The sequence below is a fragment of the Peromyscus eremicus genome, chromosome 17 (assembly GCF_949786415.1).
Source record: "Peromyscus eremicus chromosome 17, PerEre_H2_v1, whole genome shotgun sequence".
Lineage (NCBI taxonomy): Eukaryota > Metazoa > Chordata > Mammalia > Rodentia > Cricetidae > Peromyscus > Peromyscus eremicus.
The window spans coordinates 13,464,145-13,491,183 of record NC_081433.1 but is presented as its reverse complement, the minus strand read 5'-3'; the positions used below and the strand labels follow the sequence as shown (position 1 = coordinate 13,491,183).

The following is a 27,039-nucleotide window of genomic DNA, read 5'->3' as shown; positions in this document are numbered from 1 at the left end:
AAGCAGTTCCTTCAGAACTCCCTAAGAATCTCCCAAGTATCTGACTCAGTGATCATTAGGGGTTTATCATGGTCTGAATGTCTCTCCGAAATTCAAGCACTAAAAACTTAATCAGCAATGTCACAAGGTTGAAAAGAAGTGTCTTTGGAAAGGTCAGGCACTAGGTGGAGCCCTCATGAATGAAGTAATGCCATCAAGGGACTTGGGATAGCCTGGTCCCTTGTCCCTTTGGCCTCCCACAGCTCAGCAATAAGGCCCTCACTGTACCGCAGGAGCTGCCACCTTGATCAGGACTTCCAGCCACCCAAACTATAATGGGGTTCTCCGGGAGAAATGAGGTAGGGGAAAAGACAGTGACACAGAGGTACCCCGGTTCTTCAATGTAAGTTAGCTTCTCTCATTTCTATTGCAAAGAGAAAAGACGGTTGCCACACTAGCTGTTGGTTGTTTTCTATTCCAGCAAGGGAGCAGAGACCATGGCAGGGCTAGGAGACAAGAGGGCTTTCTCTGCTGTTTCTGCAGCATAGTGAAGGGACAGTGCAGGTAAGAAAGTGGAAGGGAAGAGGCCTCAAACAAATACGAATGTTAGCAAGTGGAAATATGGTAGATGTCCAGACAATTATCAAAATTACTCCTGGTCCAGGCAAAAAGTAACTCATGCAGGCATAGAATAGAAGCCAATATATAGGTATGGTTTTAAGTGACAAGGAAAAATGTTTAATAATAAACATTTCTGACAATTCTGAGTTCCAATATATATCAGAAAATAATGAACATTTACCCACACTTCTGACAAGTAGAGCTGAGCTGAGTGAAACGTTACATATAGAATCCGCACTCCATGGAGTCATCACCACACCGACCTCCCCAACAGAATTCAGCGCACTCCCCACTACAGATAAAGGAAAGTGCCAACAGGCCTGTCCTGAAGGTTACATAAGCACAGACTTAGTCTAGGATTTACCTTAGTGCAGAATGCTAGGAGGAACCCCTCAGGCATCACTGCAGAGGACATGCCATTCTCTTCACCTGAGCCTCAGCAGGGGCAGTCAGGCCCCACTCAGCCCTGAAGATCCACCTTCTATCCAGCAGAGGTTGAGAGGCCCAGAGACTTACAAAGGACGGAGATGTCCTTCCTTTTGTCATACCTCTGCACCACTTGATCAAATCTTAAACAAAACCTACACTCTGTACCACAACTAGGACCATGCTCTTTCACACCCCATCGTCTCTTTGTGAAACAGGAAAGGATTAGATTACATCACAGTACTGTGGGTTTCATGTGACTTCACTCAAGCTCGGTCTGCCACGAAAGTCAGCTATGAAGACAGAAGATGAACCTGCATTAACATCTGCTGTGTTCTCCCGATGCTCTGCATCAGCTGCTTTATCTGTAGTAGCTCATTTGGTTTCAACAATCCTTTGTGGCTAACATCTTAGCAATGTTCTACAGGTGATAAAATCGGGGCACAGTTTATTTAAAGTTGTCCAAGGTTGGATGGCTACCCAGTGGTAGAAGGACTCAACATGTAGTGGCCTGCCTGCAGACTCACTACTCATGGATCAGACAGGGTGGTGCCTACAAGAGGTTCAGCAGTGCCTGGCACACAGTGAACACTCAGCAAATCTCCAACAAAATACATATCTGAAATAATATGGCTTTATAGCTACACCTGGCAATAAAACATACATATACACATAAAACATAAACACATTTTATCTAACAATATAACTTTTTGTCAGTAGATTTTTATTATCAAAAAAATTGAGGTTTGTATTTTCCCTTGTGCTGAATTACAAAGCACCAGTGAACCCAGGGACTCTTTCAGGATTTATTCTGAAGCTGCATAAGGAAATGCAGTTATCAAGTACTTCTTGATTACTTCAGAACTTGATTACTTGATCACTTCAGAAACAGATTGTGTCAGCAGCATTCCCATTTTGTTTTACAGATGAGGATTTATAAAATTGTAGAACATATCTTTGTTATTTATTTATTCAGACATAAATCACAAACCAATAGCCTGGAGGAAACATTGGCCTGTCTCATCATCAAAAGGTATATACTGAGCATCTGCTCTGATGGCAGATTTCTATTGGAAGCAGCTCTTCCAGGGAACTTCTCTGCTTGGGTAACAATCAAGTGTAGTTAAATTACATAAATAATACATATAAGTGTTATATAAGGTACATTATGACAGGTAGATTTCTGGTCTCTAATAAAACTCCATGTATGACTCCCTGTTTACCAAAAACAACAGATCTACCTCAGCATATGCAAACTAAAAATACACATCAAATTAAATATTTTTAAACACTTTTTATAACTTATTTATTTTTATTTTATGTGTGCTTGTGTTTTGCCTGCATGTGTGTCTGTGTGAGAGTATCAGATCCCCTGGAACTGGAGTTACAAATTGTAACTTCAGTTACTGCCATGTGAGTTCTGAGAATCAAACCTGGCCCTCTGGAAGGGCAGCCAGCGCTCTTAACCTCTGAGCCATGTCTCCAGCCCCTCAAACAAAATCTTAACAAAAACACTGCACCTAAATTCAAAGTGATTCTCTATATAATTTCTTTTGTCTGTGTGGACAGGGTGAAGAGGATCTCAGTACGGAGTCCTGGCTAGTCCGGAACTTGCTACGTAGAGCAGGCTGACCTCAAATTGCAGCTATCCTCCTGCCTGGGTTTTCTGAGTACTTTGACGGCAGCCATGTGCCACAACACACAGCCTTTATCCATGATAGCTGAATAAAACATTTTAAATTCAGTCAATCACATAAATACTTTACCCTACATAATATCAAATTAGCTGAATATACCAAATATTACTTTCATCAGAGTAGATTTTCACACTAATGCTTAAATATTACATATTCAGCCTATAATGCAAATTTTATGCAACTAGTAATATTTTAAGTCAGGCAATCTTCAGTCTAGAAGACAACAAGGAGACACCAGCTTGCCTGTAGATACGTTAACATTCCATAAACCAGTGCTGGAGAACCTGCCAGAAAACCTTATACCCAGTCTTCAATCTCAGCACTTCAAAAACAATTTGTAAGGTTAAAACTCATTTTTAATATTTTACACTTGACCTTACTATCTTGTGAGACATTTCTGTCTCAAATGTGAATCTGGTACACAATTAGGAGTCAGTTACTTTATGCCTACATTTTGGCAGATTTTAATTTCTAGTTTTTTTCTTTTCTTTTTTTTTTTTTAAAAAGATTTATTTATTTATTTATGTATACAGTTTTTTGCCTGCATTATGTCTGCACACCAGAAGAGGGCACAAGATCTCATTACAGATGGTTGAGAGCCACCATGTGGGTGCTGGGAATTGAACTCGGGACCTCTGGAAGAGCAGCTAGTGCTCTTAACCTCTGAGCCATCTCTCCAGCCCCTCTAGTTCTTTTCTTAATAGCTAATCTAGTTAGGTCATTTGGTTGATAAAGCATTTTATATTATAAAGGGGAAAATAACGTATATATAAACAATAAAGAAAAACTGGTACTACTCTAAGTAAAAAAGAAAATCACATAGAAAAAAAATATGGAAGAAGCCACCAAGTGTCTAAGAACTGGCCAGATTAGCACTTTTATTTACAGCCTTGTTGAATGACACCTGACATGCTTCCCGGGGGTCACCTGCTGATCCCTGAACTGCCAACCACAAACACAGGCACATATCCTCTAAAGTAGGAAAATTAGCTAATATAGTCCAACTATCGTATTGCTTCACTGTTTGGGTATTTCAATGTATTTTTTTTTAACTTTATTCAATATTTAAAAAATATTGTAGCTTTATAAAGTTGGAATGCAGAACTAACCACTAAACCTTTTATGCATACCTGAGTCATGAAATGTTAGACAGCACAGACATGAGAGTAATGAGAGATTTTATTTTCTTACTTTCATCCAAATACCCTTTATGAAAAACATAAAAGCATGCACACTGATGGCACTCTTATAAAGAAAAGCTATTGTAGCCCCTAAGCTGCAATTCAACAGTAATATAAATAAAATCTTAAATTATATTATGTGAAAGGATTCATATTAATTTATATTAATTCATGTTAATTCATATTAATTCATGTTAATTTTCAGAAAATAGTTATGTCAAGTCAAAATTAACATGTTGAGAGATGCTTCTAATTTTTCAAACATTTTGATACAATTTATTTCCAATTACCACATTGACTGCTCTCAAGAAGAGTAAGTACAGTGCTAATGTTCAAAAGATCATATGCAGACCGCTTTGCTCTGTTTAATAAGAACCAGTTATACCCATGTAATTCTAATGGTGCTGTCTTCTAAAATTCAAATGCACAGCACATACATAATATTTAAAGATCTGTTTTAATTTATATGTATGTATGTATGCATGTGCATGTGGCTCTTCACAGAGGCCAGAGAATGTGTCTGATTCCAACTGAGCTGGAATTATAGGTTTTTGTGAGCCTCCGTGCAGGCGCTGGGAACTGAACCCTCTGCAAGAACGGCAATTGCTCTTAACTGCTGAGCTGCTTCTCCAGCCCTCAGCCATGTCTAAAGTCTCATAACTTTTACTGATTTTGATCTGGTCAAAATAAGCTTTAATAGGACCGCTAAGAAAATATATTTATCTAAGATGTAAGATTGATCTCCACTTCATTTTTTAAGTAAAAGATGATTACAATTCGGCACAGTAACATGATGAACAAGTTTTTTTGTTTTTAGGCCACTATATTCTGTGGATGTATGTGTATTGTATATGAATATACATATCCACATGTGAACATGTATATCCATATGTGAATATACATACTCGTATATGGATATGCATATTCATATATATACGGATATACATATTTATGTGAATATACATATCCATATATGAATATACAAACACAGAAACCAAGTGACAGCACATGACACTTCAAAGACATTTAAAACGGCTCATTTTCTGGTTTTAGGAAAACAATATAAGAGGCAAATTTTCCCTCAATTAAAAAAAATTTATTGTGATTAAAATGGTCTATTTCAACTTGATCATTGGTATAATAATTTTGTGACAAAAATCTGTATGACGTATGCAGAAATGTTACCTTAAAAGACTAGTAGGCAATCATGCTTAAATCACAACATAAAAATACAGCAAATCAAATTTTAGTAAGCCTCCTTCCATAGGATACACTGTTCTACAACTGAGAACAGTGTGATTTGGTCCTGGAAGGTAGCTCTTGTTCACAGGTGATATGTATCAACAGTGTGGGTGCATGAAAACTAAAGAGAAATGACGTTTACCCAATCCTGATATTTCTTGACATAAACAAATGCAAACCGCTTCTGTAGCAGCCAAGGAGGCTTACCCACAGGAGCCAGGGAAACGCCCTCTGAGCCGGGCAGCACTGCCTGCACCCAGACAATGAACAGCACCACTGCAGGACACCAAGCCAGAGGGCAGGGGCTGGAACAAGCAGCAAGCGACCAGAGTGCACACGCTCAGACCAAATGCAGTGCCAAAGCAGAGGAAGACAGGCAGAAGGCACGTGCTAGGACAGAGTCAGGATGCTGGCCAACCTCCCCCACCTAGAGCCCTGTGGATGTCCAGTCTGATATGAAAGAAACAGGGAACCTCAGTTTATAAGCACTCACAGCACAGATGACGCTGGGATATTTAAAGCTCTGCCAAATGAGACAGTTATAACAGAGCTTCAACTCTATTCTGACACTTTACACATTATTCTCTGTAGAATGGGGGGTATGCAACTTAAGCAATTTTAATAAATATTAGAAATGTTTGTTATTTTGTAAATATAAAGAAAAGTAGCTAAATAGAGCAATATAATAAAAATATACAATAGACAGATCTTTTTTGCCATGAATATTTCTCATCTTTTTCTTTGAACATCTCAACACATAATTACAGTATCTTTCATTGACTTGCAAAATTTAACGAAAACCCAGCATCACATAGCTTCAAAATATAAAATACTTTAGTGATAAAGAGTTTGAGCTGCCCAGTAATCAAAATGGAAGATAACCAATATAGTGAAATATGCTACAAAGTAATGTTAAAATACAGCCATCTGAATTACAAACAACATCAAATTATATAATCCAAATAATCTTCACAAGTGGATATCAGTTCATGAAGAACATGAAAAATAGCATAAACTCCACTTAACGTTCATGTTTCCAGCAATCCCAGCACCTGAAAAGCCACGAGTGTTTGCCCCAAATCAACCGCATGTTGGCTGTGGTCACTAATTCTATTTTATCCAGTGTTCAATCAACAAGGCTTTTAAAAAACTTCTTATATAATTCAGGAAACAATGTGACGTAATGTGTAGCCATCAGTAAGAGACATGACTGGAGCCCTCTCCTTGCTTATGTTTTAATAACAAACCATAGGCAGCCCAGGAGGGTTCCATACAGCCAGGTGCCCACATACAGTTTCCTTCCAGACTCCGTCATAAGCATGACAGCAGTCAGACTACCCAAGACCAACACTGACGGTAGAGTCTTCTTGACACTTAGTCTGGAATGAACACTTTTCCCAGGAAATTTGTTTCTTCTTTCTGGATCTGGTGAATCATAGAATTCTATGAGCAACCTGTGGCCAGAATGAAAAACAACAGAATTGATACTTTCAGTTTTGGACATTTTGGTGTTGAAACAAGCAAACAAAAATTATCTACTGGATACTAATTACTTGCTGAGCAAGGACAGTTCCTTAGAAAACCCAGGTAGGAGAAGAGACATCAGCGATAGCTCGGCAGGGCGCTCACTACTGGTTTACAGTATCGTAGTCTATCCTTACCACACAGGAGGTGAAACACAAAACACGTGGTTTAAGCCTTTGATGAAGACTTTGGGAGATACACACACACACACACACACACACACACACACACTTGCTTTTATTTTATGTGTATGGGTGTTTTGCTTGTGTGTGTACCATGTGTGTGCGTGTCTAGTGCCTGCAGAGGCCAGAGAGGGTGTCAGATCCACTGAAATAGGAGTTACAGACAATTGTGAGCCAACATGTGGGTGCTGGGAAATGAACCCAGGTCCTTTGGCAGAGAGAGCTCTTAACTGCTGAGCCACCAACCACTCCAGCCCCATTCTGCTCCATCTGTAAGAAGCTATAGCAACCCGACTGATATGACTAGTGACTACTTTCACCCCTTCCTCCCATAGCTCTCAGCCCATGAGAAGTCAAGAAAAGGGTTGAGGCTGTAGCTCAATAGCAGAGCACTTGCCTATCATGTGTGAGCCCCTAGATCTAATCTCTAAAAATAAGCTTTCAAAGAAGTTAAAGAAAAGAAATTCTTACAACATACATGGAGTTTTCATCTTGTGGCAGTTTGAACAAGAATGTCCCCCACAGGTTCATATATTTGAATGTTTAGTCACCAGGGAATGGTGACTATTTGGATGAGTAGGTGTGGCCCTGTTAGAAGAAGTATGTCACTGGGGGTGGGCTTTGAGGTTTCAAAAGCCCATGCCAGGTTCAGTCTCTATTGCCTATAGATCAGAACTTAACTCTCAACTACTTCTCTAGCACCATTCCTGTATGAATGTTCCCATGCTCCCCATCAAGATGATAACGGTCTAAACCTCTGAAGCCAGAAGGAAGTACCTAATTAAATTCTTTCTCTTTTAAGAGTTGCTTTGGTCATGGTGTCTCCTCGCAGCAACAGAACAGTGACTAAGACACCTCCCCAAAGTTCTTATTCCCATGTAATTATAAAAACAGATGAGACAATAGTTCATTCATTCTCCCCTCTGACTTAAAACATGTAAGATTATAGCTGCAGCACATGCAACACAGGAAGTATTCCTATTGTCTTATGGGCACATTCATAGAGGTAATGATGAGTATATGTTTGTTGTAGAATATTATTTTAAGGTGTGTTACATTTGTTTATGCTGTGGAACATTTGTTTAATGATGCAAAGGTGTGTTGCATTATCTTATGTTGCATTTGCTTGACTCTGTGAAGCCGTGTTACTGTGCCTGTCTAAAACACCTGATGGTCTAATAAAGAGCTGAACAGCCAATAGCGAGGCAGGAGAAAGAACAGGCAGGGCTGGCTGGCAGGCAGAGAGGATAGATAGGAGGAAAAATCTAGGAGGAAAAGACTGACGTACAAAAGAAAGGAAGAGAAGAGGGCTCCAGGGGCCAGCTACTCAGCCAAACAGCAAGCCACGGAGTAAGAAGAAAGGTATACAGAAAGAGAAAAAGGTAAAAGCCCAGAGGACCTAAAGTAGATAGGATAATTTAAGTTAGAAAAAGCTGGCTAGAAACAAGCCAACCTAAGGCCGGGCATTCATAAGAAAGAATAAGCCTCCCTGTGATTTATTTGGGAGCTGGGTGGCGAGCTTCCAAAGAGCAAAAGATCCAAAGAATTAAAAAAAAACCAGCTACACATGTTAAGTGCCTGTAACACAAACAGGTGGATATTAAACACTGTCCAGTCCTTTTCTGAAAATACACTTTCATATTAAGATACATAAGTCGCCGGGCAGTGGTGGCGCATGCCTTTAATCCCAGCACTCGGGAGGCAGAGCCAGGTGGATCTCTGTGAGTTCGAGGCCAGCCTGGGCTACCAAGTGAGTTCCAGGAAAGGCGCAAAGCTACACAGAGAAACCCTGTCTCGAAAAACCAAAAAAAAAAAAAAAGATACATAAGTCTTCTTAAACTGTTCCCATCACCAAAGCGATCTTGAATTGATGGGCTGAAAAACTATGTCAGGTACTAACACTTGACAACGCAATGCATAAAACTAATATGAAGTTTCATTTTCAAACGGCTATACTTGCAGTATTTTTTTTACTAACTCAAGAAAGGAGACAATATCATTATATAAATATCAACTGTCCTTGCTCTTCCCACAGCATACTGGTGTTGTGCTCACCTGTACTTCAAAGTCTCCATGTCCATAGCCTTGCTGTTCCTTGTGTAGATAGCACAGAAGAAAGGCTCTTCCTACATCTTATCCCAGAGCAGCCTACTGCCCAGATAACACTACAGGTAGGCTACCATGACATGATCTTTACAGTGACTCATAACAGTTTAAAATTAGAGCACGTAAGGACAGAGTAAGATTTAACCCGAGTTCATCAAAAACATTCTTGAAACAATACAAACGTTAGTTTCACTTTAGCTGTGCCATTAGCTTTTGAAAAAGGCCTCCCAGTTGACCGTGATGTCACTGTACAGAAACCAAAAGCTGTACTGATGTAGAAATGTTAAAGTTAATTTTTATACAAGGGCAATGTACCATTAAATGTGTTACATAGGAAGTATGTAAGGCCTTATCTATGCAAGTTTAATTAGTATTTCCTAAATAATGAAAACACCTCCTTTTCAAATTGGTTACGATAGTGAAATTTAGTTGAACTGCAGTTTCTGAATGCTGGAACTGTTACCACTTACTTATCTTTTATCTCAAAACGCTCATGAAGCCATTTTTTCATGTGTTCTTGTTCCTCTGGAACTTCATTTTTGTCTATACGATCAAAGTGAATATGAAGTTTGGGACACTGTTTGCAGAGAAACTCTAACAAAGAAGAAAAAGATTTCAGGTCTTACTACTCTAGTAATTAATCTTCATGATTATATAATGTAACTTACAATGAAAACAAAGCAATAAAGACCCAAAAAGCTGGAAAAACAAACAAACAAACAAACAAAAAAAAAACCAAAAAACAAAACAACTATAAACTCATGACTTGCAGTATTAAGCTCAGGTTGAGAAATCCATCCATATTAGCCCACAGCACTTGCTAACTCTGTGCCGGCTATCACTGACTCTAACAGCCGAACTCGAGAAGCAGCCAGCCCTCCTAATGGAAATGTCCTAATGAAACCTATCACTTTGTATACTAACTTAAAAACTAATTTTTAAAACAGTTAAAAGTATTTTATGTTTTAATGTTTTCTCTCTTACTTTCAAAGCCAATTCCTTCCTCAAAGTATGTAAGGAAGCTGGCTGGTTTTGACCATCAAACTGCTTCATGTTCCTACAGCTTAACATGAAGATAAAGACGAGTGCTAGAAAAGTATTTAATGCAAAAGCAATGTGTGGAGCCAGGGACTGCAGATGTTTTAAAAGATAAACTTGAAGTCTTCATCACACTGGTGTGCAGACATTTCTTAGAGCACGTCTGCCTTCTGCCTCTTCCTCCGTAGTACTGGGATTATAACAGAGCTCTTCACATGTGGCGAATGTCTCTCTCCTCTTTCCCATCTCTCTAAAACGAATACTCTGACAGGGGCCAGAATCTTTCACCACTCCTTTTTTCACCTGTTCCCATGTTCAAATATTGACTTTGTGGCTACAGTTACCTAAACTTTTCTCACTCAAACCCCTTTGGTTAAAATCTAGCACATGCTTGAAAAGGCACAATGTCTTCTTGTCCAGTAATACAAATGTCCTTCCCAAACATGCTATAAAGAAGGTTCGAGACAAAAAGCATTAAGGGGGAGGGGGGGTGCTGGGTGTAGTAGCTCGAGCTCCAGGGCAGCTTGGTCTACATAGTTGAGTTCCAGGAAGAGCCAGAGCAACACAGTGGGACCCTGTATTGAAAAATAAAACCAAACCAAGCCAAACAAAACAAAAAAGCACAAAAGAAGAAGGATCAAGGCTACACTGACCATCACTGTACTCCTTGACACTGCTAGCTGAGCAGCTTGTCCTCATATCTTTGTAGATCTTTCCAGTTTCATATGTGAACCTCTGGCAGAAAGAAGCCAGGTTAAAGACCTCCACAGACTCATCAGACACGTGAAATTTAGAATGATGAGTGAAATTTCAAATGATATACATTAGTACCCACCAGTAAGTGAAATAAATAAAGGAAGCCATCTGCGGGGCTATACAATCTTAACACAGGGGTGGCTGAATCAGGAGGATTGCAAATTCGAGGCTAGAGCTAAATAGCAAGACACCATACTTTCCCAGTAAAGCAGTGAGTACACTCACCAATTAAAACAAGAAAGATAGAAAAGAAAAGAGTTTATATCTTACCTGTATCATGTACTACTCAGCCTCCAATACACGGAAATATGGACTTACCAGTCATGGACGGTGAGTTTGAGTATTTTCCTGACCCTGTCTCAATCCCTTCATAAACCACTGTGACATCGTAAATTGCATCTAAATGATTCTTCATAGAATCAAAAGCAACGTGAGTTGCCTTTATTCTTGGTGTCAGCACGTGCTTTAATACTGGAAGGCCTAGAAAGCAGGTGGATTCAGTGCGGTCATGATTAGGAATACATTAAGTTCAATATCTAAATTACTTACCAGCTACCACAAAAAGACAGGAATTAAAGTTTATGCCCTAACCTCACATCTATGAGGTGGCTATATGCTTAGAATGCTCTCCTGCCTTACCATCTTTTCTTAGGTCAAAACGCACTGAACATATATTCATTAACCTACTACATGAATGAGACCTCCTGATGGAAGGTGGTCCTCAGGAAGCTTATGACCCACTGGGACCCTTCTCTTTGGTAACCCTGGCAGGAAAGATACCACAGAAGGTAAACAACATCTTGCCAATCACTCAAATTTTCTTAGGAGAAGAATTCATCATTCCCTCCACTTTCTTCTGCTGCTTCCTCTTCTTGACTTGAGTGTGGACTGACAATTTCACAGGAAACACTAGGTCTTACTATGTAATCTGAACAGTGATTAGGGAGAACTGGATTTGAAGTTTCTACTGCCTCTCTCCAGGGAAAGTGGCTACATAAGGAAGAATAGCTACAGTATGGTGGGACTGTCTACAGAAGAATTTTTAAAATGCAGGGTGGTGTGGGAAAGAAAACGATTCCCACAACCACATGTCTGACTTCAGTCCCCAGGGCAGAAGGAGTATAATTTATTCACAAACTTGTACCAAAGTCTGAAAAGTCAACCAAGCTGGGGAACATTTCTTGTCAGCTAAGTCCTTCTTTGCTACTGGAGGCCATCCAGTCTCAGAACTTTGATAAACATACACTGTCAAACTTGCATGTTACCTTAACCAGATTTTTTTTTTTTTTTTTTTTTTTACAGACCCAGGCTGGCCTCAAATTTCTGATCCTCCCACCTTAGATCTAGGCGCTGGGATCACAGGGATGCACTACCATTTCTGGCTCAACCAGTATTTTTATTAGATGATTAGGACTGGAAATCCAAAAGGAGGGTTAGATGTGGTGTCAACATATGAGGAGAAAAAACTCACAGAAAATTCTTGCCTGTCTGTACCTATTAACACCCAGTCCACTAATGTTCAATTATTCCAACCACACAAACTATGTCTACAACTAAGACAAAGCCTAGGCCTTCTGTGATTACACAGAAGGAAACCTCCATCCCAAGTCAGATAGCATGTCCCCTCTAGTCTTCATGCAGAAAGAATTGTGATCCCAACCAAGTGCTTCTCAGTTCTGAAGCATGATGTGGTACATACTCTCCTGAAATGTGAAGTCATTAGCTAACTGATCCTTCATAGTGTATTTATCCAATTCCTAAACATAGACTTAAGGGACTTGTACGAAAATGCCATAATGAACCCATATTTTATGGACTAATTTTAAAAAACTAATAATCAAGCCAGGCGGTGGTGGCGCATGCCTTTAATCCCAGCACTTGGGAGGCCAGCCTGGTGTACAGAGCGAGTTCCAGGACAGCCAAGACAACACAGAGAAACTGTCTCAAAAACCAAAACCAAAATAAAACAAAACTACTAAACCCTTTGGTCAAGGTACACCCTCAGAAACACAGTGGTGGCTGGGTAACTACACACAGGTTAGAGTCATTTGGGAAGAGGGGCTGTCAATTAAGAAAATGCCTCCTGTAGGCCAGCCTAGAGTGCATTTTTTTTTTTTTGATTGATGACCAATGTGGGAGGGCCCAGCTCATGGTGGGTAATGCCACATTTAGGATGGTGGTCCTAGGGGCTATAAGAAAGCAAGTTGATCAAGTCATGAGGAGTAAGCCAACGAGCAGCACTCCTCCATGGTCTCTGCATCAGTGCTTGCCTCCAGGTTCCTGCCTGTTTGAATTTCTGCTGTCTGCCCTCAAAGATGGACTATGATGTAGAACTATAGGCTGAAACAAACCCTTTCCTCCTCAGGTTGCTTTGGGTCATGGTATTTTATCAAAGTAATGGGAATCCTAACTAAGACAGCAGAGAGTTCATGATGTTCTTAATGGCCAGAGAAAGGAGAAAACAAATAGGGTTGCTGATGTTTCAGAAATGAGAGGCAGAAATAAATGGGCTCAGTGGGGCTAGTGAGATGGCAGAGATAGCACATGGGTTTGCTCCCTAACACATGCTTCTTAAACATACAGCTATGGCACATAATGAGCTCTGTCTTCACAGAGTGAGCAAATCCAGTCTTCTTGGTCTTTCTACTGTGCCTCTCAACATTAGCTTAGCCATCACTAACAGACCTGCCTGCTGGGCATCTGACATCCACTCTCTGATTATTACACATACACCTGTATTTCTGTATGATACATATATATTTGTGTATGTTTATTTTTGTTATACACCAGTTTTTATACTGAGTCACTCACAAAAGTGCACTTTCTCCGAATAACCATTTACTTACATTTTAACCCAATTCACATCATGGGAATATGTGCCACAGCAAGCATGTGAATCTAACCTCTACAACACAAATTACTAAGAATCTACTTAACTCTGTAAAAGATCAGACATTCTTTCATTCAGTTCTTATGAGAAACACATATTCTCATGGACTGGAGATGGCTCAGAGGTTAGGAGCTCTTCCAGAGGTCCTGAGTTCAATTTCCAGCAATCACACATGGTGGCTCACAATCATCTACAATGAGATCTGGTGCCCTCTTCTGACATGCAAGCAGAACACTGTATACATAATAAATAAATAGATAAGTAATCTTAAAAAGAAAAAAAAAAAAAAGGAAGAAACAGATGTTCTCTAGGAAGAAAGAATCTAAAGAAAACAAAGATCATTCTCCTTAAAAAGTATTTTTCTGAATATAGTCAAATTTTGACTTACCTCGTTGAGCAGCAAATGCCTGGCTGGCTGAAAGGAGTTTTGTCTGTGTTCTGTTATACCTTGTTCCCTCTGGAAAAATCACAAGATACATCTGTGGGGCATAAATGAACTTTAGTTTGTGTGAGTCCACTGTTGTTAGCACTGACTAAGCAATTCGAACTGTTACTGTTGTGGTAGTGTTTCATATGGTGAGAAAATGTGTATTCATGTACAAACAACCTTTAGTTTTAGCAGAGTGACCCAAATGCAGATTCAATTTAAGGCCGACCACAACATGGGCTATAATAAAATGTAGCTCTACATTTATGGTAAAGCCAATCTTTAAAAATCTAAAACTGTTTTAAAAAGTTTTAGAACATGCTATTTAGTCACTAATATAAAATCTGGACACAAAATGCTGCCCTGTGATTAATGATCACCCACCTCCAGTTCCCAAAAATAAACCATGACTGCTGTGGGATGTTCTGTATGTCAAATATGTTGCTCTGATTGGTTAGTAAATAAAACACTGATTGGCCAGTAGCCAGGCAGGAAGGATAGGCGGGACAGGCAGAAAAGAGAATTCTGGGAAGTGGAAGGCTGAGTCAGAGAGACACTGCCAGCCGCCACCATGACAAGCAGCATGTGAAGATGCCGGTAAGCCACGAGCCACGTGGCAAGGTATAGATTTATAGAAATGGATTAGTTTAAGATATAAGAACGGTTAGCAAGAAGCCTGCCACGGCCATACAGTTTGTAAGCAATATAAGTCTCTGTGTTTACTTGGTTGGGTCTGAGCGGCTGTGGGACTGGCAGGTGACAGAGATTTGTCCTGACTGTGGGCAAGGCAGGAAAACTCTAGCTACACATGACATTTTATTTTTGCATATATTAAAATTTTATTAGCATATATTAACTCTACATGTTAGTGGAATCTGCTGTATGTCTGCACAAACACACACAGAGAAGACTCATCATATCCAACCTTCAATCTTCCACCATTACAGGAGTGTAGCTAGCAATGTCCTTAAGTATCAAGGCTAACAGTACATCTATCTGAAAACTGCTTATGAATTTAGTATTTGCGTTTCAAAAGGCTCCTACAATATTCCATTTTATAGAGCTCTCTGAGTGCTTTTTACATCATTTACTTTAAGCCATGTCATACTCATACATAAAACTGAGAATGCAATATCTGCAAACAAAACAAAGTATCAAGATAGATACTGTCATCAATTAATATGCTTTTATATTTAATATCTTAGGAAAGTAAAAATAAAAATATTAAGGCCATGTAACAAGAAAACTTCTACTTGAGACCTGAGTGATGTAAAAACACTTTTTAATTGGTGGCCAACAGACAAACTCACTAAGTAAACACAATAATATAGAAAACAATAGGATAGGGATTCATGAGAGGAAACTATGTCCATTTATCCATGCTCAAATGATCCCCAACAATACTATTTCCCTACACAGCCAGTATAAGAAGCAGTGTTTTTCCTGAGCAATCTGTGGATATAAAACTCCTACTAAATGAACCTATAGGAGAATATAAATTTGTTTATGAAACAAGCCTACAAAGAAATGCAGTGATTCATCTGAAAAGCTAGTATAATGTACAACAGCATCTCTGCAACTCTCCATTTGCAGCTCCTTTTGTCTCCAAGGGCTGTCTGGCATTGTGAACAGCTGATCTCCAGCTGTAGCATTATGTTGGGAGGTTGTGGAGCCTCTAAAGTATAGGGCCTAACTGAAGGAAGTCACAGAGAGGCAGGCCTTGAGAATATAACCCAGTTCCACTTCCTGTCCTACCCAGACGTGAGCAAACAGTATCATTCTCTGGTGGCCTCAGCTCTGTCACAGTGCCACTCTGCATGATGAGACATACCAACAAAGCACAGGCCAAAATAAAGCCTTCTCTCAAGTTGCTTCTTAGAAATTTAACTAGGGCACCAAGCAGAGTGGGTAATACAGAAAATTAGTACAGAGAGTGGTGTTCTTGCTATGGTAAACCTGACCCATGGCTCTTAGGCATTTGGTTTTAGGCCTTTACAGATGTTTGAGGGTAGAATGTGGAAGATTTTGGAGCTATTATGTAGAGAACCCCTAAACATTGTAACCAGAGCTTGATTGGCCAATCTGATGATAGTTTAGAAAATCTGGATGAGAGAAATGCAAACAGTGGGGCCAGGTTCATGATGTTTCATAAGAAACAATAAAGATTGGGAATTGTGCCAAGAGACTGCTTTTATTACATTCTAGAAAGAATCTGGCTGCATTTTACCCATTTCCTGATAATATGAGTTAGGCTGAATTAAAAAGCAATGGATTAATATGTTTGGTGAAGGAACTCTCAAGACAATAGTATCCAGGCTCTGGCATTATTACTGCTCACCACTCTTGGTCAGATTTACAGTGAGAAAGAACAGAAAGATGTGGGGGAAAATATGTGCTTTGGGAATGAAAGGAATGTGAGCAAGTTTAAAGCTGCAGACAAAATAGGTGTGAAGAAAGCAGCTACATTAGAGGTTAATGATGGTACAGAAAAACCTCATATTCTTCACCAAGACAAAGGATGCCCTCAGGGCAAAAGATTCCCATCCATGGAAGGGTCCAGCTTACAAAATAGCAAATTCATCTGAGAGGAGAGAGTTTGAACTGAAAAAGCCTCAGCAGGGATTATCTCCTCGAAAACAAAATCACTTAGGAAAGTATATTTTGAAGTTACATTTCAAAGGCCACTGTGGTCCAACGGGTCCAGGCTGTTTCTCCAAAGAGCAGTAGATTTTGGTAGCAGCATCAAGTTGGTACTGGTCTGTACACACACCAGGCATTAAAAGTGAAATGAAGAAGTAATGGAGGCTTGTACACAGGCTCCAGAAAGCCAATCAGACAAGCATGTAGCAGAGCTGATTCCCTGCATGGAGCTCCTGAGTGAGCTGTTATGTGAAACTATAAAGAAGAAGCCCTAAGTTGTAATGGAGACTCCAAAAGTGAGGGATATTGACCCAGGAAAGCTACAGGCACTGGAGAGAGCCAGACTAACAAGAGAGGCTGAATGTGCATTGCTGGTAACACAGCCGGAAAGGTGTGGGTCTACCCAGGCCCAGTAGAGCTCCCATGATGCCAAGAAAACAAGTTGGCAGACACGGAACTCCAGTGTTTGGTGTTTACAATGATGGGTTTCAGTCTTGCTTTGATCTGATCTTTCCTTGTGCTCCCAATTCCTTTTTTAGAATAACAATGTTTATTCTGTGCTATTATATATTGAAGTATGTACCTTGATTTTTTTTTTTTTAAATTTTACAGGGGCTTACAAATAACAATCTGCCAATCTGCCTTGAGTCTTAGCAAGCTTTGTAGTTTTGAAGTGTTGGAATTATAAGACCATAAGAATTTAAGTTGGACTGGAAGCATTTTGCATTATAAGATGGCCATGAACTTATAGGGCTAGGGATGAAATGTGCCAGTTAGGATGTAAAATATCCACCACAGGCTCAGGAATGTGAACATTTGGTTTCCAGGTGGCAGGTGCTGTTTTGGGAACTGTGGAACCTTCAAGACATGGTACCCCACTGGAAGAAGTGGAACTCAGATTTACAGCCTGGTCTTGCTTCCTGTCCTGTCCCCAGACCCACAGAGATCTGAGCAGGAAGGCTCTTGCTGCCACAGCTGTTGCCATGCCTTCTCAGTCATGGTACCCCCAAACCACACATCCAAATACCTCCTTCTTCCTTTACCTTGCTTCTTGTCAGGTATTTAGTCATACCAATAAGAAAGCAATACAGTGTCCACACAAATATATTAGGTTTTTGCCCAACCAGAGAAGACTCTTTAAAATCCATTATCATTGCCAAATTTGTCGTTGTTTGTTTGTTTTTAAGGCAGAAGTATTTATTTTGGTTTCGGATTCCAGGAGGAAAGGGATCAACCATGGTAGGGAATTGTGGAAGTAGATAGGAGATAAGACATCAGGAAGAGTGAGAGTTCATGTCTCAAACTTAAAGCAGGTAGCAGAGTTTGGACTGGAAATTGTGGTAATGTGTACCCTAATAAACTTGCCTGGGGATCAGGGGACAGAGCCAGCCACTAGATTAGACATAGAGGTCAGGCAGTGGTGGCACACACCTTTAATCCCAGTACTGGGAAGCACACACACCTTTAATCCCAGGAAGTAATGTCTGGGCAGAGAAAGGTATATAAGGTGTGAAGAAACAGGAATTCACTCTCTTCAGGCTGAAGATTTCGTAGAGGTAAGAGCTAGTGGCTGGCTGTTCTGCCTCTCTAATCTTTCAGCTTTCATCCTTATATCTGGCTCTGGGTTTTTATTAAAAGACCGTCTAAGATTCGAACAACAGGGAATAGTGTGGGGCTTTTAAATCTCAAAGCCCTTCCCCAGTTATACACTCTCTCTAGCAAAGCCATGCTTCCTAAACTGATGTAATCTGTGACTACATGAGAACCAAGTTTTCAAGTATCTGAGCCTCAAGTGGAGATTGTCTTGCAAAGTATCACATATAATGTTTTTGTTTATGTGATGAGGCCTGGGCATGCGGACCTCTTTTGTTGTTTCTGTATTTGACATGAATGAAGGAAGCTGGGAAAGTCCACCCTATGTGCAGAGGGTTGAGCCTGAACACTGGATATGGCATGGAAGAGATGAACTCAGGTGATAAAGGGAACTGGGCTGGTATACAGGATATAGATCTGGTCTAATCCTGAAGGTTAGAGTTACTCTGGACAGGGCTGACAGGACTAGGCTTGGGCACAGAGTCTGACATTCAGGCTAGAACTGTTGATTTAGAAGAAAGCGTGGAATGAGTGATGTGGATTCACCAGTCTGAATTCAGGTATAAAATTTATGGGTCCTGACAGGCATGGTAGAGCTGACTGGGTTGCACAGAGTGGAGTTGGTGAGTAGATTATCTTCCCAGCTAGGTATAAGGGCAAGGAAGGGCTCTTTATAGGCGTGTTAAGAGTTAACAAGGCAAACTGCATTTTCTACTGTAAGTGGAAATGGCCCACAGAGGCACTGAGCATGTGTCCCTAAGGCATTGCTGAGGGTGGGTCTAATGGCCCTCTCTGCTGAGAGGCAGCCGGTCCTACAGTATATGGGAAGAGTGCTCAGATGAGTGGCATCTGGTGTATCTTTGGAAAAGGAACTCAAATCTTGATGGATGAATGGCTTTGGGGAGGAGTCCAGGTTACCCAACCAGGAATGAGGCAAACTGAGTCTGTTCATAAGAGTAAATAGGGTAAATACACTATTGGGACTTCTTAGCTTATGATGGTACGAAGAAAGTGACACAGAGCCTGCACGGGTCTGCACTAGGTCCTCTACATATATGTTGTGGTTGTTAGCTTGGTGTTTTGGTGGGACTCCTAACAGTGGAAGTGGGGGGTGTCTCTGACTCTTTTGTCTGCTCTTGGGACCCTTTTCCTCCTACTGGGTTGCCTTGCCCAACCTTGATACAGGGGTTTGTGCCTAGTCTTGTTATACTGTGTTCTGTTGATATCCCTGGGAGGCCTGCTCTTTTTGGAAAAGAAACAGAGAAGGAATGAATCTGGGGGAGAGGGGAGGTGTGTGTGTTTGGATAACTGGCAGGAGTGGAGGGAGGGGAAACTGTAGTTGGGATGTATTGTATGACAGAAGAATAAATTAAAAAAGCATGCAAAATAAACATTCTTAGGGCAGTTGCCAAGAGTGGGCTAGTTTCAAATCTTATTCCAACAATCTTTCTCTAAGTTTGTCTGTTATACTATATAAATAAGGCCAACCACTCTATTAATTGAAAATCACAATTCTTTTTTCTTGTACCCCCTCCTGGATTCATAATATTTTTCTTCTCCCTTTATTAAAAATATTCAGCTAGGCAGTGGTAGTGCATGCCTTTAATTCTAGCACTTGGGAGGCAGACACAAGCAGATCTCTGATTTTGAGGCCAGCCTAGTCTACAGAGCAAGTTCCAAGACAGCCAGGGCTATGCAAAGAAACCCTGTGACAAAAAAACAAAAAACCAAAACAAATAAATAAATGAAACTTTTTAATGTTGGCTACACATACTAACTTCTTTGCTGCTGGCCAAAAATTGGTATTTATCATGGTGTTGTCATGGACACGAGGCAGGTGGTCACAAAGGAGGAGGAGGTTAAACCTGAAGTGCCTGGCAAGAAAAGAATGAGCAAAGGGCAGCCTTAAACTTCTGGACTCTCTTCTCAACTGCGACTATGTACATGAAATCCCTACTCAAGAACAGGAGGAGTGAGAACCACAGAGAAAGCCTGGCAAGCTACATCACAGAGACCATGTTCAGGCTGTTTGCTACTACTACATTCATTGCCTTATCTGTTGAACTTTTACCAAAAGAATCAGTTTCATTCTCTTCTATGATGATCTTCTATGTATTTTTAAAAATACATATTTAAGACACAAAATATCATTTTAAAGAGATGCTTCAGCCTCTGATGGAAAAGTGGAAATCTGTTTTACACTAAAAACTATTCAAAATGAAGAGCTATTAACACAATTATTAAATTTCTAAATGTTTAAATTATAGCCTATTATTGAAATGATAATTTTCTATTAAAAGCAGTCTTTCCCTATGAACTGCATAAATTCATTTACTTTTTCACCGAGTCTCAGTCTCTTATTTCAAAGTGAGATACTGTTAAAGGAAACTCCAAGCAGCAATTTGCATGCTCTTAAAATTTCCTTCTATTTTAGTTTTAAAAAAAAACTAACTTACTAGTTAGTTTTCAGAATCAACACATTCATACAGCAATAACCTTAGAACTTTAAATCTTGATTAGTTGTATACTCCATAATATGTTTACAAGAAAACTGTAAAATATAATTCCTTCCTCATCAAGCTTATTATTAACCATGGAAAAGTCACATGTACACACACACACACACACACACACACACACACACACACACACACAGTATGGAAGGAAAGACAGTAAGCTGCATCTATGCCTGTATCTCAGAAACTTGTGACAACATGGTAGTCACGTGACATGACAAGGGAAGCTCCCTGGCCCTTACGATGGTGATCACCATAAACCACCCAGGAAGCCAATGTAATCACAAGGGACCTATCACAGGAAAAGCCTTGGTGAAGAATCAGTCCAAGGAAGTGCCATTAAGGGAAGCACAGACCAGTTGCTGCTGGTTTTGGATATGTCCTGAAATCATCAGACAGGTAACAGCTAAAAGCTGCAAAGTCAAGAATGTTATTCTTTCTAGTCTCCAAAAGGAACTATAACGTTTTAGATCAGGAGTATTGAACTTGTAACATCCATGTATTTTCCAAAATTAGTGATAATAAACCACAGAACCAAGCTCAGAGAGGCTCATCTAGGTTTAAAACAAAAACAAACCAACCTATATTACTTTGCTTAAGACAGAGGCAAAGACCAGCTGATGAAAGCAGCCAGAAAAAACAGGCTGCAACACACAGAACAGTCCACACACAGCACTCTGATGACCATTTTACTGGAAGACATAAAGAAAGGGCGGACTGTGAATACAAGGCCAATGTCCGTGCAAAAGTGAAGTTGTTTATTTGCTTCTTAGATACAACCCCACAGCAGAAGACACAAGAAACTCTAAAGTAATTGTCTCTGGCTGGGTTGGCTGGCGAGCTGGAGGAAAGAAGGGGCACACACAAGTCTATGCCTTCATATTTTACATTTTCAGAAAAGTACAATTCTGTCCTCTGAAGATATTTAAAAACAAACAAAAACTTCTATTAAATTTCACACCATTTCAAATCAAGGCATCCCCTTTTCTGTGTTATGATTGTTCTCTGGGTGTGCTGTAAATGGAGAAAGGGCCACTGCTTACCATTATATCCTATTACCACCATCTCCACATTAGGTGCAACTTCCTACCTTAGAAAGTTCTGGAAGGTACTCAGAAGTAAACACTGATCATACCAGCCAATAAGCAGCTCTGGCTGCTGCCTGGTAAGTGGAGGGCATGATGTTAGAAGCAGGTGAGAGGAAAAAGAACACTGCAAGTTCTTACCACAGTCATTAAGGTCAACTATAGAGAGGGAGCCACAGGGAAAAGGCATTTGGAAAAAAGCAATTAGCATTCTCGAAATAGAAGATTGAAATTATTTTCCCCCCTTTATGGGGCAAAGTTCTGTAAAATATTCACTCTAAATGATTTTTCATCAGGAGACTCTTTGCTTTGCTTTTTGTAAACCTTAACTTATGCAATAAAAATCCACATTTACACAAACAGAAAACAGTTGTTCTTCTAAAACTAAATCTAAAATGAAGACTAGTTCTTCAGTGCTCAAATGCAAAGCTGCCAATGAACCTCCATCCTCTGTAGACTAAAAGACACACGCTTGCTCTTCCTGAGTCAATACTGATAATCACAAAAAAAATCCCTTATAATCATCAGTAACAATCTTTCCTGATAGCCAAAAGGACAGTTTATCTCAGCAAAACTCTGAATTAGTTATTCCTTATGGGGTAATATGTTTTCAAAATGACTGAGATTTTAATTTCTTAAGTTGCAAAGTGAGTTGAGGAATGGAAACAGGCACTCTTACTGGTGTTCCTGCGTTCACGTAGCTCTGAAGCTTGTTTCTCATTTCTTTTTCATTAAATTTGGCACTTCGTTTTACATAAATTCCTCCATGCTGGTACATAAAAAAGAAAAAGAGAAAGAGCAATTACTCTTTAAATAACTAATCATCATAGTCATCAAAAAGGCAGCTTTACTCCCAATGAGTAAAGTATAAAACTACATTTCAGAACTACAGTTAATATTTAAATATTACCATCTATACAATTTATAACTGAAAATTCTATTTCTACAGAACCCAAGAAAAACTGCATGCTGCACTGTACTAGAAAATACACAAACATTTAATTTTGTTAGCAGTTAAAATAGTCTTCCTTTCTTTAAAGAATTTAGTTCAAAAACTTCTTGTGATGGATCTTAACTCACTGATTTCTACTGACTCATTGATGACTGTCATCAACAAAGTCAATTAAAAGTATCCAGGATGAGAGAAGGCTCAGTGGCTAAGAGCACTGGCTGCTCTTTCAGAGGACCAGGGTTCAGTTCCCAGCACCCACATGGTCACAACCATCTCTAACCCAGTTGCAGGGGATTCAGTGTCTTTTTCTGACCTCCATGAGCAACAGGAACACATATACACAAGACACTCAATCACATAAAATAAAGTCAATTAAAAATAATAAATAAAAGCGGCCACTGGCTGGGAAGGAAGGGTATAAAAAATTTTTTTTAAAGTCTATCTACACTTACAACCTTTAGGGAATTAAAATATAGACTAAGTACTAGAAATACATATACTCAAGACATCAATCACACAAAATAAATTAAAAACAATAAATAAATGAAGGAAGGAAGGGAGAGAGGAAAGAAGAAAAAAAAGAAAGCTGGCTACTGGCCAGGAGGGAAGGGCATAAAAAATAGTATTAAAAAAGTCTACATTTACTACCTTTAGGAAATTAAAATATGTACTCAGCTACAGAGATTTATGTGACATCATTACAGACTGAATTTTGTTCCCCCCAAATCTTATATTGAAGCCTCAACTTCCACAGTGACTATATATGGAGATAAGATCTGTAAGAAAATAATTACAGTTAAGTGAAATATACTACCTAGGGCCCTGCTAGTGGAACACACACCAAGAATGCATATATGTGGAAAAAAGGCCAGCTCAGAATACAGGGAGAAGGCAGTCTGCAAGTCAGAAATGTGGGCCTTGAGAAAAAGCAGTACCACCCACACATAGTCTGATCTTGAAATTTTTAGCCTTCTAAACTGTGAGAAATACATTCCTTCACATTGAACACTTCATATACTGATCTCAGTACCTGGTTTTATCTCCTACAGATTACTAACTATTTTTGAATCAATTTTTTAAGACTTTTTAAAAATAATTTATTGCCGGTGGCAGTGGCGTATGTCTTTAATCCCAGTACTTGGGAGGCAGAGCCAGGCGGATCTCTGTGAGTTCGAGGCCAGCCTGGTCTACAGAGTGGGATCCAGGACAGGCACCAAAACTACACAGAGAAACCCTGTCTTGGAAAAAAAAAAAAAAATAAAAAAAAATAAATAAATAAATAAATAAATAAATAATTTGTTTTTATTTTATATGCAATTGGTTTTTGCCTTCATGTATGTCTGAGTGAGGGTGTCAGATCCTCTGGAACTGGAGTCACAAGACAGTTGTCATGTGAGTGCTGGAATTGAACCCAGGGCCTCTGGAAGAGCAGTCAGTGCTCTTGATCACTGAGCCATCTCTCCAGCCCCTTGAATCAATATCTTAACATAATTGATTGAATGTCAAATTCTATACCTTTTAATTTTCTATTTGACTTCTAGGTATTTGTATTTCTGCTATTCCATTTGACTATTTGGAAAACCAGACATGTAGAGACTCACCATTAAGAATAAGAGCTGTGGAGAAGGCTTAGTTGGGAAAGCACTTGTCTCACAAATATGAGGACCCAAGTTTGGATCCCTAGAATCCATGTAAATAACTCAGCACAGCAGTGCACACTTGTAATCCCAGTAATGGCAAGGAGGCAGAGACAGGGAGTTCCTGGGGCTCACTGGCTAGCTAGCCTGGCCAACATGGCAAAGGTCTAGGAGATTGTCTCAAACAAAAAGTGGAAGGTGCTTGAGCAGTGACACCCACAGTTGTGCCAAAAACTGTCCCCTGACCTCCATATGCATCATGCACATTATGTGTGCACACACAGAATTCTAAATAAAAATACTTACATTTAAAATAAGCCATTTTAAAAACATCTGTACCGAGCATGCACGAGGCCCATGTTCAATCACTAGTACCATAAAACAAAGAAAATCAGATATATTTTCATTAAATTGTGTTGAATTTGAAATAAAAGAGCAAAGACAAAGGTTACCTGAGCAAAGTAAAACCCATACAATGGAAGCCATTTTAACCGGTCTTTCAGCACATAGCGCACATGTCCAAGGGCATCCTGCCGGGCAGCCAGCATGTCCGCAATAATCCAGTCAACTGTAAGAAAGAACCCAGTCAGTACATGACTAGTCAAAGTCAACTTCCACCTTCCCCTCACAGAAACAAAAGCTCTTCTTCAGAGCACGGTCGCACAAGATAACTGAAAACATGACTACGGAGGCAGAGGCAGAAGGACCACGAGCGCAAAGCCAACCTGGGCTACAGATTAGGTTCAGGCCCAGTAGGAAACACAGCAAGACATGTGTTGAAATAGTTTTTTTAATTTTCAAAAAGAAAATATGATTAAAAGGCTTAAAACAAAGCCAACTCCAGACACATTAAAAATAAATAAACCTTAAATTAAGGAGGAGCTATCTTTCCCCATTTCTTAAAAGGCCTTTTATTTAAAGGATAAAACACAAAAAAACTACAAAATACATAGGGTTGGAGAGATTTTGCTCACTGGTTAAGGACATGTGCTGTTCAAGCAGAGGACCCAGGTCTGGTACCCACATAGTGGCTCTGCCTCTAACTCCACGTCCAGTGATGCCCTCCTCTGAGTTCCAAGTGCACCAGGTATATATATGGTACATATACATACATATATGCAAGGACTCACACACAAACACACACACACACATAAAAATAAAAAACAAATGTTTAAAAACTTAATAAAATACTAAAATAATCCACTAACAGAATATAAATGGAACAAAGTCACTTTAAATTAAGGCTGAAAAACAGAAATGTTTCTTTTTTAATGAAGAGTAGAAAATTATAAAAAAAAATGGCAAAGGAAACAAGTGCAGTTAAATGTTCTATATACACAGTCTCTGACAAAAGGCCACCGCACTACATCTTTACTAATGACTTCATGGGCAGTGTTCAACTAGAACGGCACCCCAACAAGGATCTCATGTGACTAACAACAGTGCTAGGTAGATATGTATTTCTTATTTCTCAGCGTTTGAAACTGTGAATTGGAATCCCATAAAAGGTCACTTTAGAGGTTGAAAAAACTTTGGGGATAAAAGTTTTTTTAACAATGACCAAAATTAATTCAAAATCAAAAGCATATTGATTCGGGTGTTTCCGGCATCTCTCCCCCATGCTGTATTGAGCAGCTTCCGTTCTGAACACGCAATTCGTGTGCTTCTTTTCTTTTTTCTTTCTTTTTTTTTCTTTTTTCTTTTTTTGGTTTTTCAAGACAGGGTCTCTTTGTGTAGCTTTGCGCCTCTCCTGGAACTCACTTGGTACCCCAGGCTGGCCTTGAACTCACAGAGATCCGCCTGGCTCTGCCTCCCGAGTGCTGGGATTAAAGGCGAGCACCACCACCACCCGGCTTGTGCTTCTTTTCTTAACTGCACGTGCTGTCCCACCATGCAATGCCAATCAATGGTGCCAGAAACAAACATGACTCAGATTCAAGACCAGTAGAATGTTATTAATTAAGTGCAGTGCATTTAACACCACACACACACACACACACACACACACACACACACACACACACCCCTACGCACACAGTTTCCTGCTGCTACAGAAATACAATGGTTTAATTATAGAAGATATTTAATATTTCACCAGTACCATTCCTCAGCATATAAGTACCAAACTAGTATATCTTTCAATTGTATTGCATTTGATTGAACGTTTGATTTAAAAAACTGCTGTTTAATTGTTAGCTTGAGTTTCATTAAATGAATTTTGACCTAATAACAGAATGGAATTTCAAACAATTTCTGGAATGGCATTAAACACAATTGTGCTGTATTGTACTATGTGTTTATGGAAACAACATTCTTAGCATCAACAACTACAAAATCAAAATTCTGATGAATTATGAAAAACACTGAAATGGTCTACATCCTGTAGTATCAAATACTCAGTCAAAGTCAACTTCTTATTTACAAACCATATTCACAAGCATATCATTATGCAGATTCTTTCATCTTTAATAAATGCTAAAATTATATGTATTTAAAAATAAATCTCTTTACTATTTATTATTAATAAATGTTTGATCATATTATACT

General features: G+C 39.4%; 1 protein-coding gene across 1 annotated transcript in view; it reads right to left on the bottom strand.

The window, feature by feature from the left end:
* Positions 1-6,367: 6,367 nt before the first annotated feature.
* Positions 6,368-27,039, bottom strand: part of Agpat5 (1-acylglycerol-3-phosphate O-acyltransferase 5) — a 32,621-nt gene continuing 11,949 nt past the window's right edge. Inside the window, exons 3-8 of the mRNA XM_059244995.1 lie at positions 24,945-25,060; positions 22,583-22,672; positions 14,031-14,121; positions 11,071-11,232; positions 9,429-9,552; positions 6,368-6,600 (exon numbers count right to left, since the gene is read on the bottom strand). Coding sequence (XP_059100978.1) covers positions 6,375-6,600; positions 9,429-9,552; positions 11,071-11,232; positions 14,031-14,121; positions 22,583-22,672; positions 24,945-25,060 — 809 coding nt within the window. The 3' untranslated portion in view covers positions 6,368-6,374. The remainder of the gene's footprint in view (positions 6,601-9,428; positions 9,553-11,070; positions 11,233-14,030; positions 14,122-22,582; positions 22,673-24,944; positions 25,061-27,039) is intronic.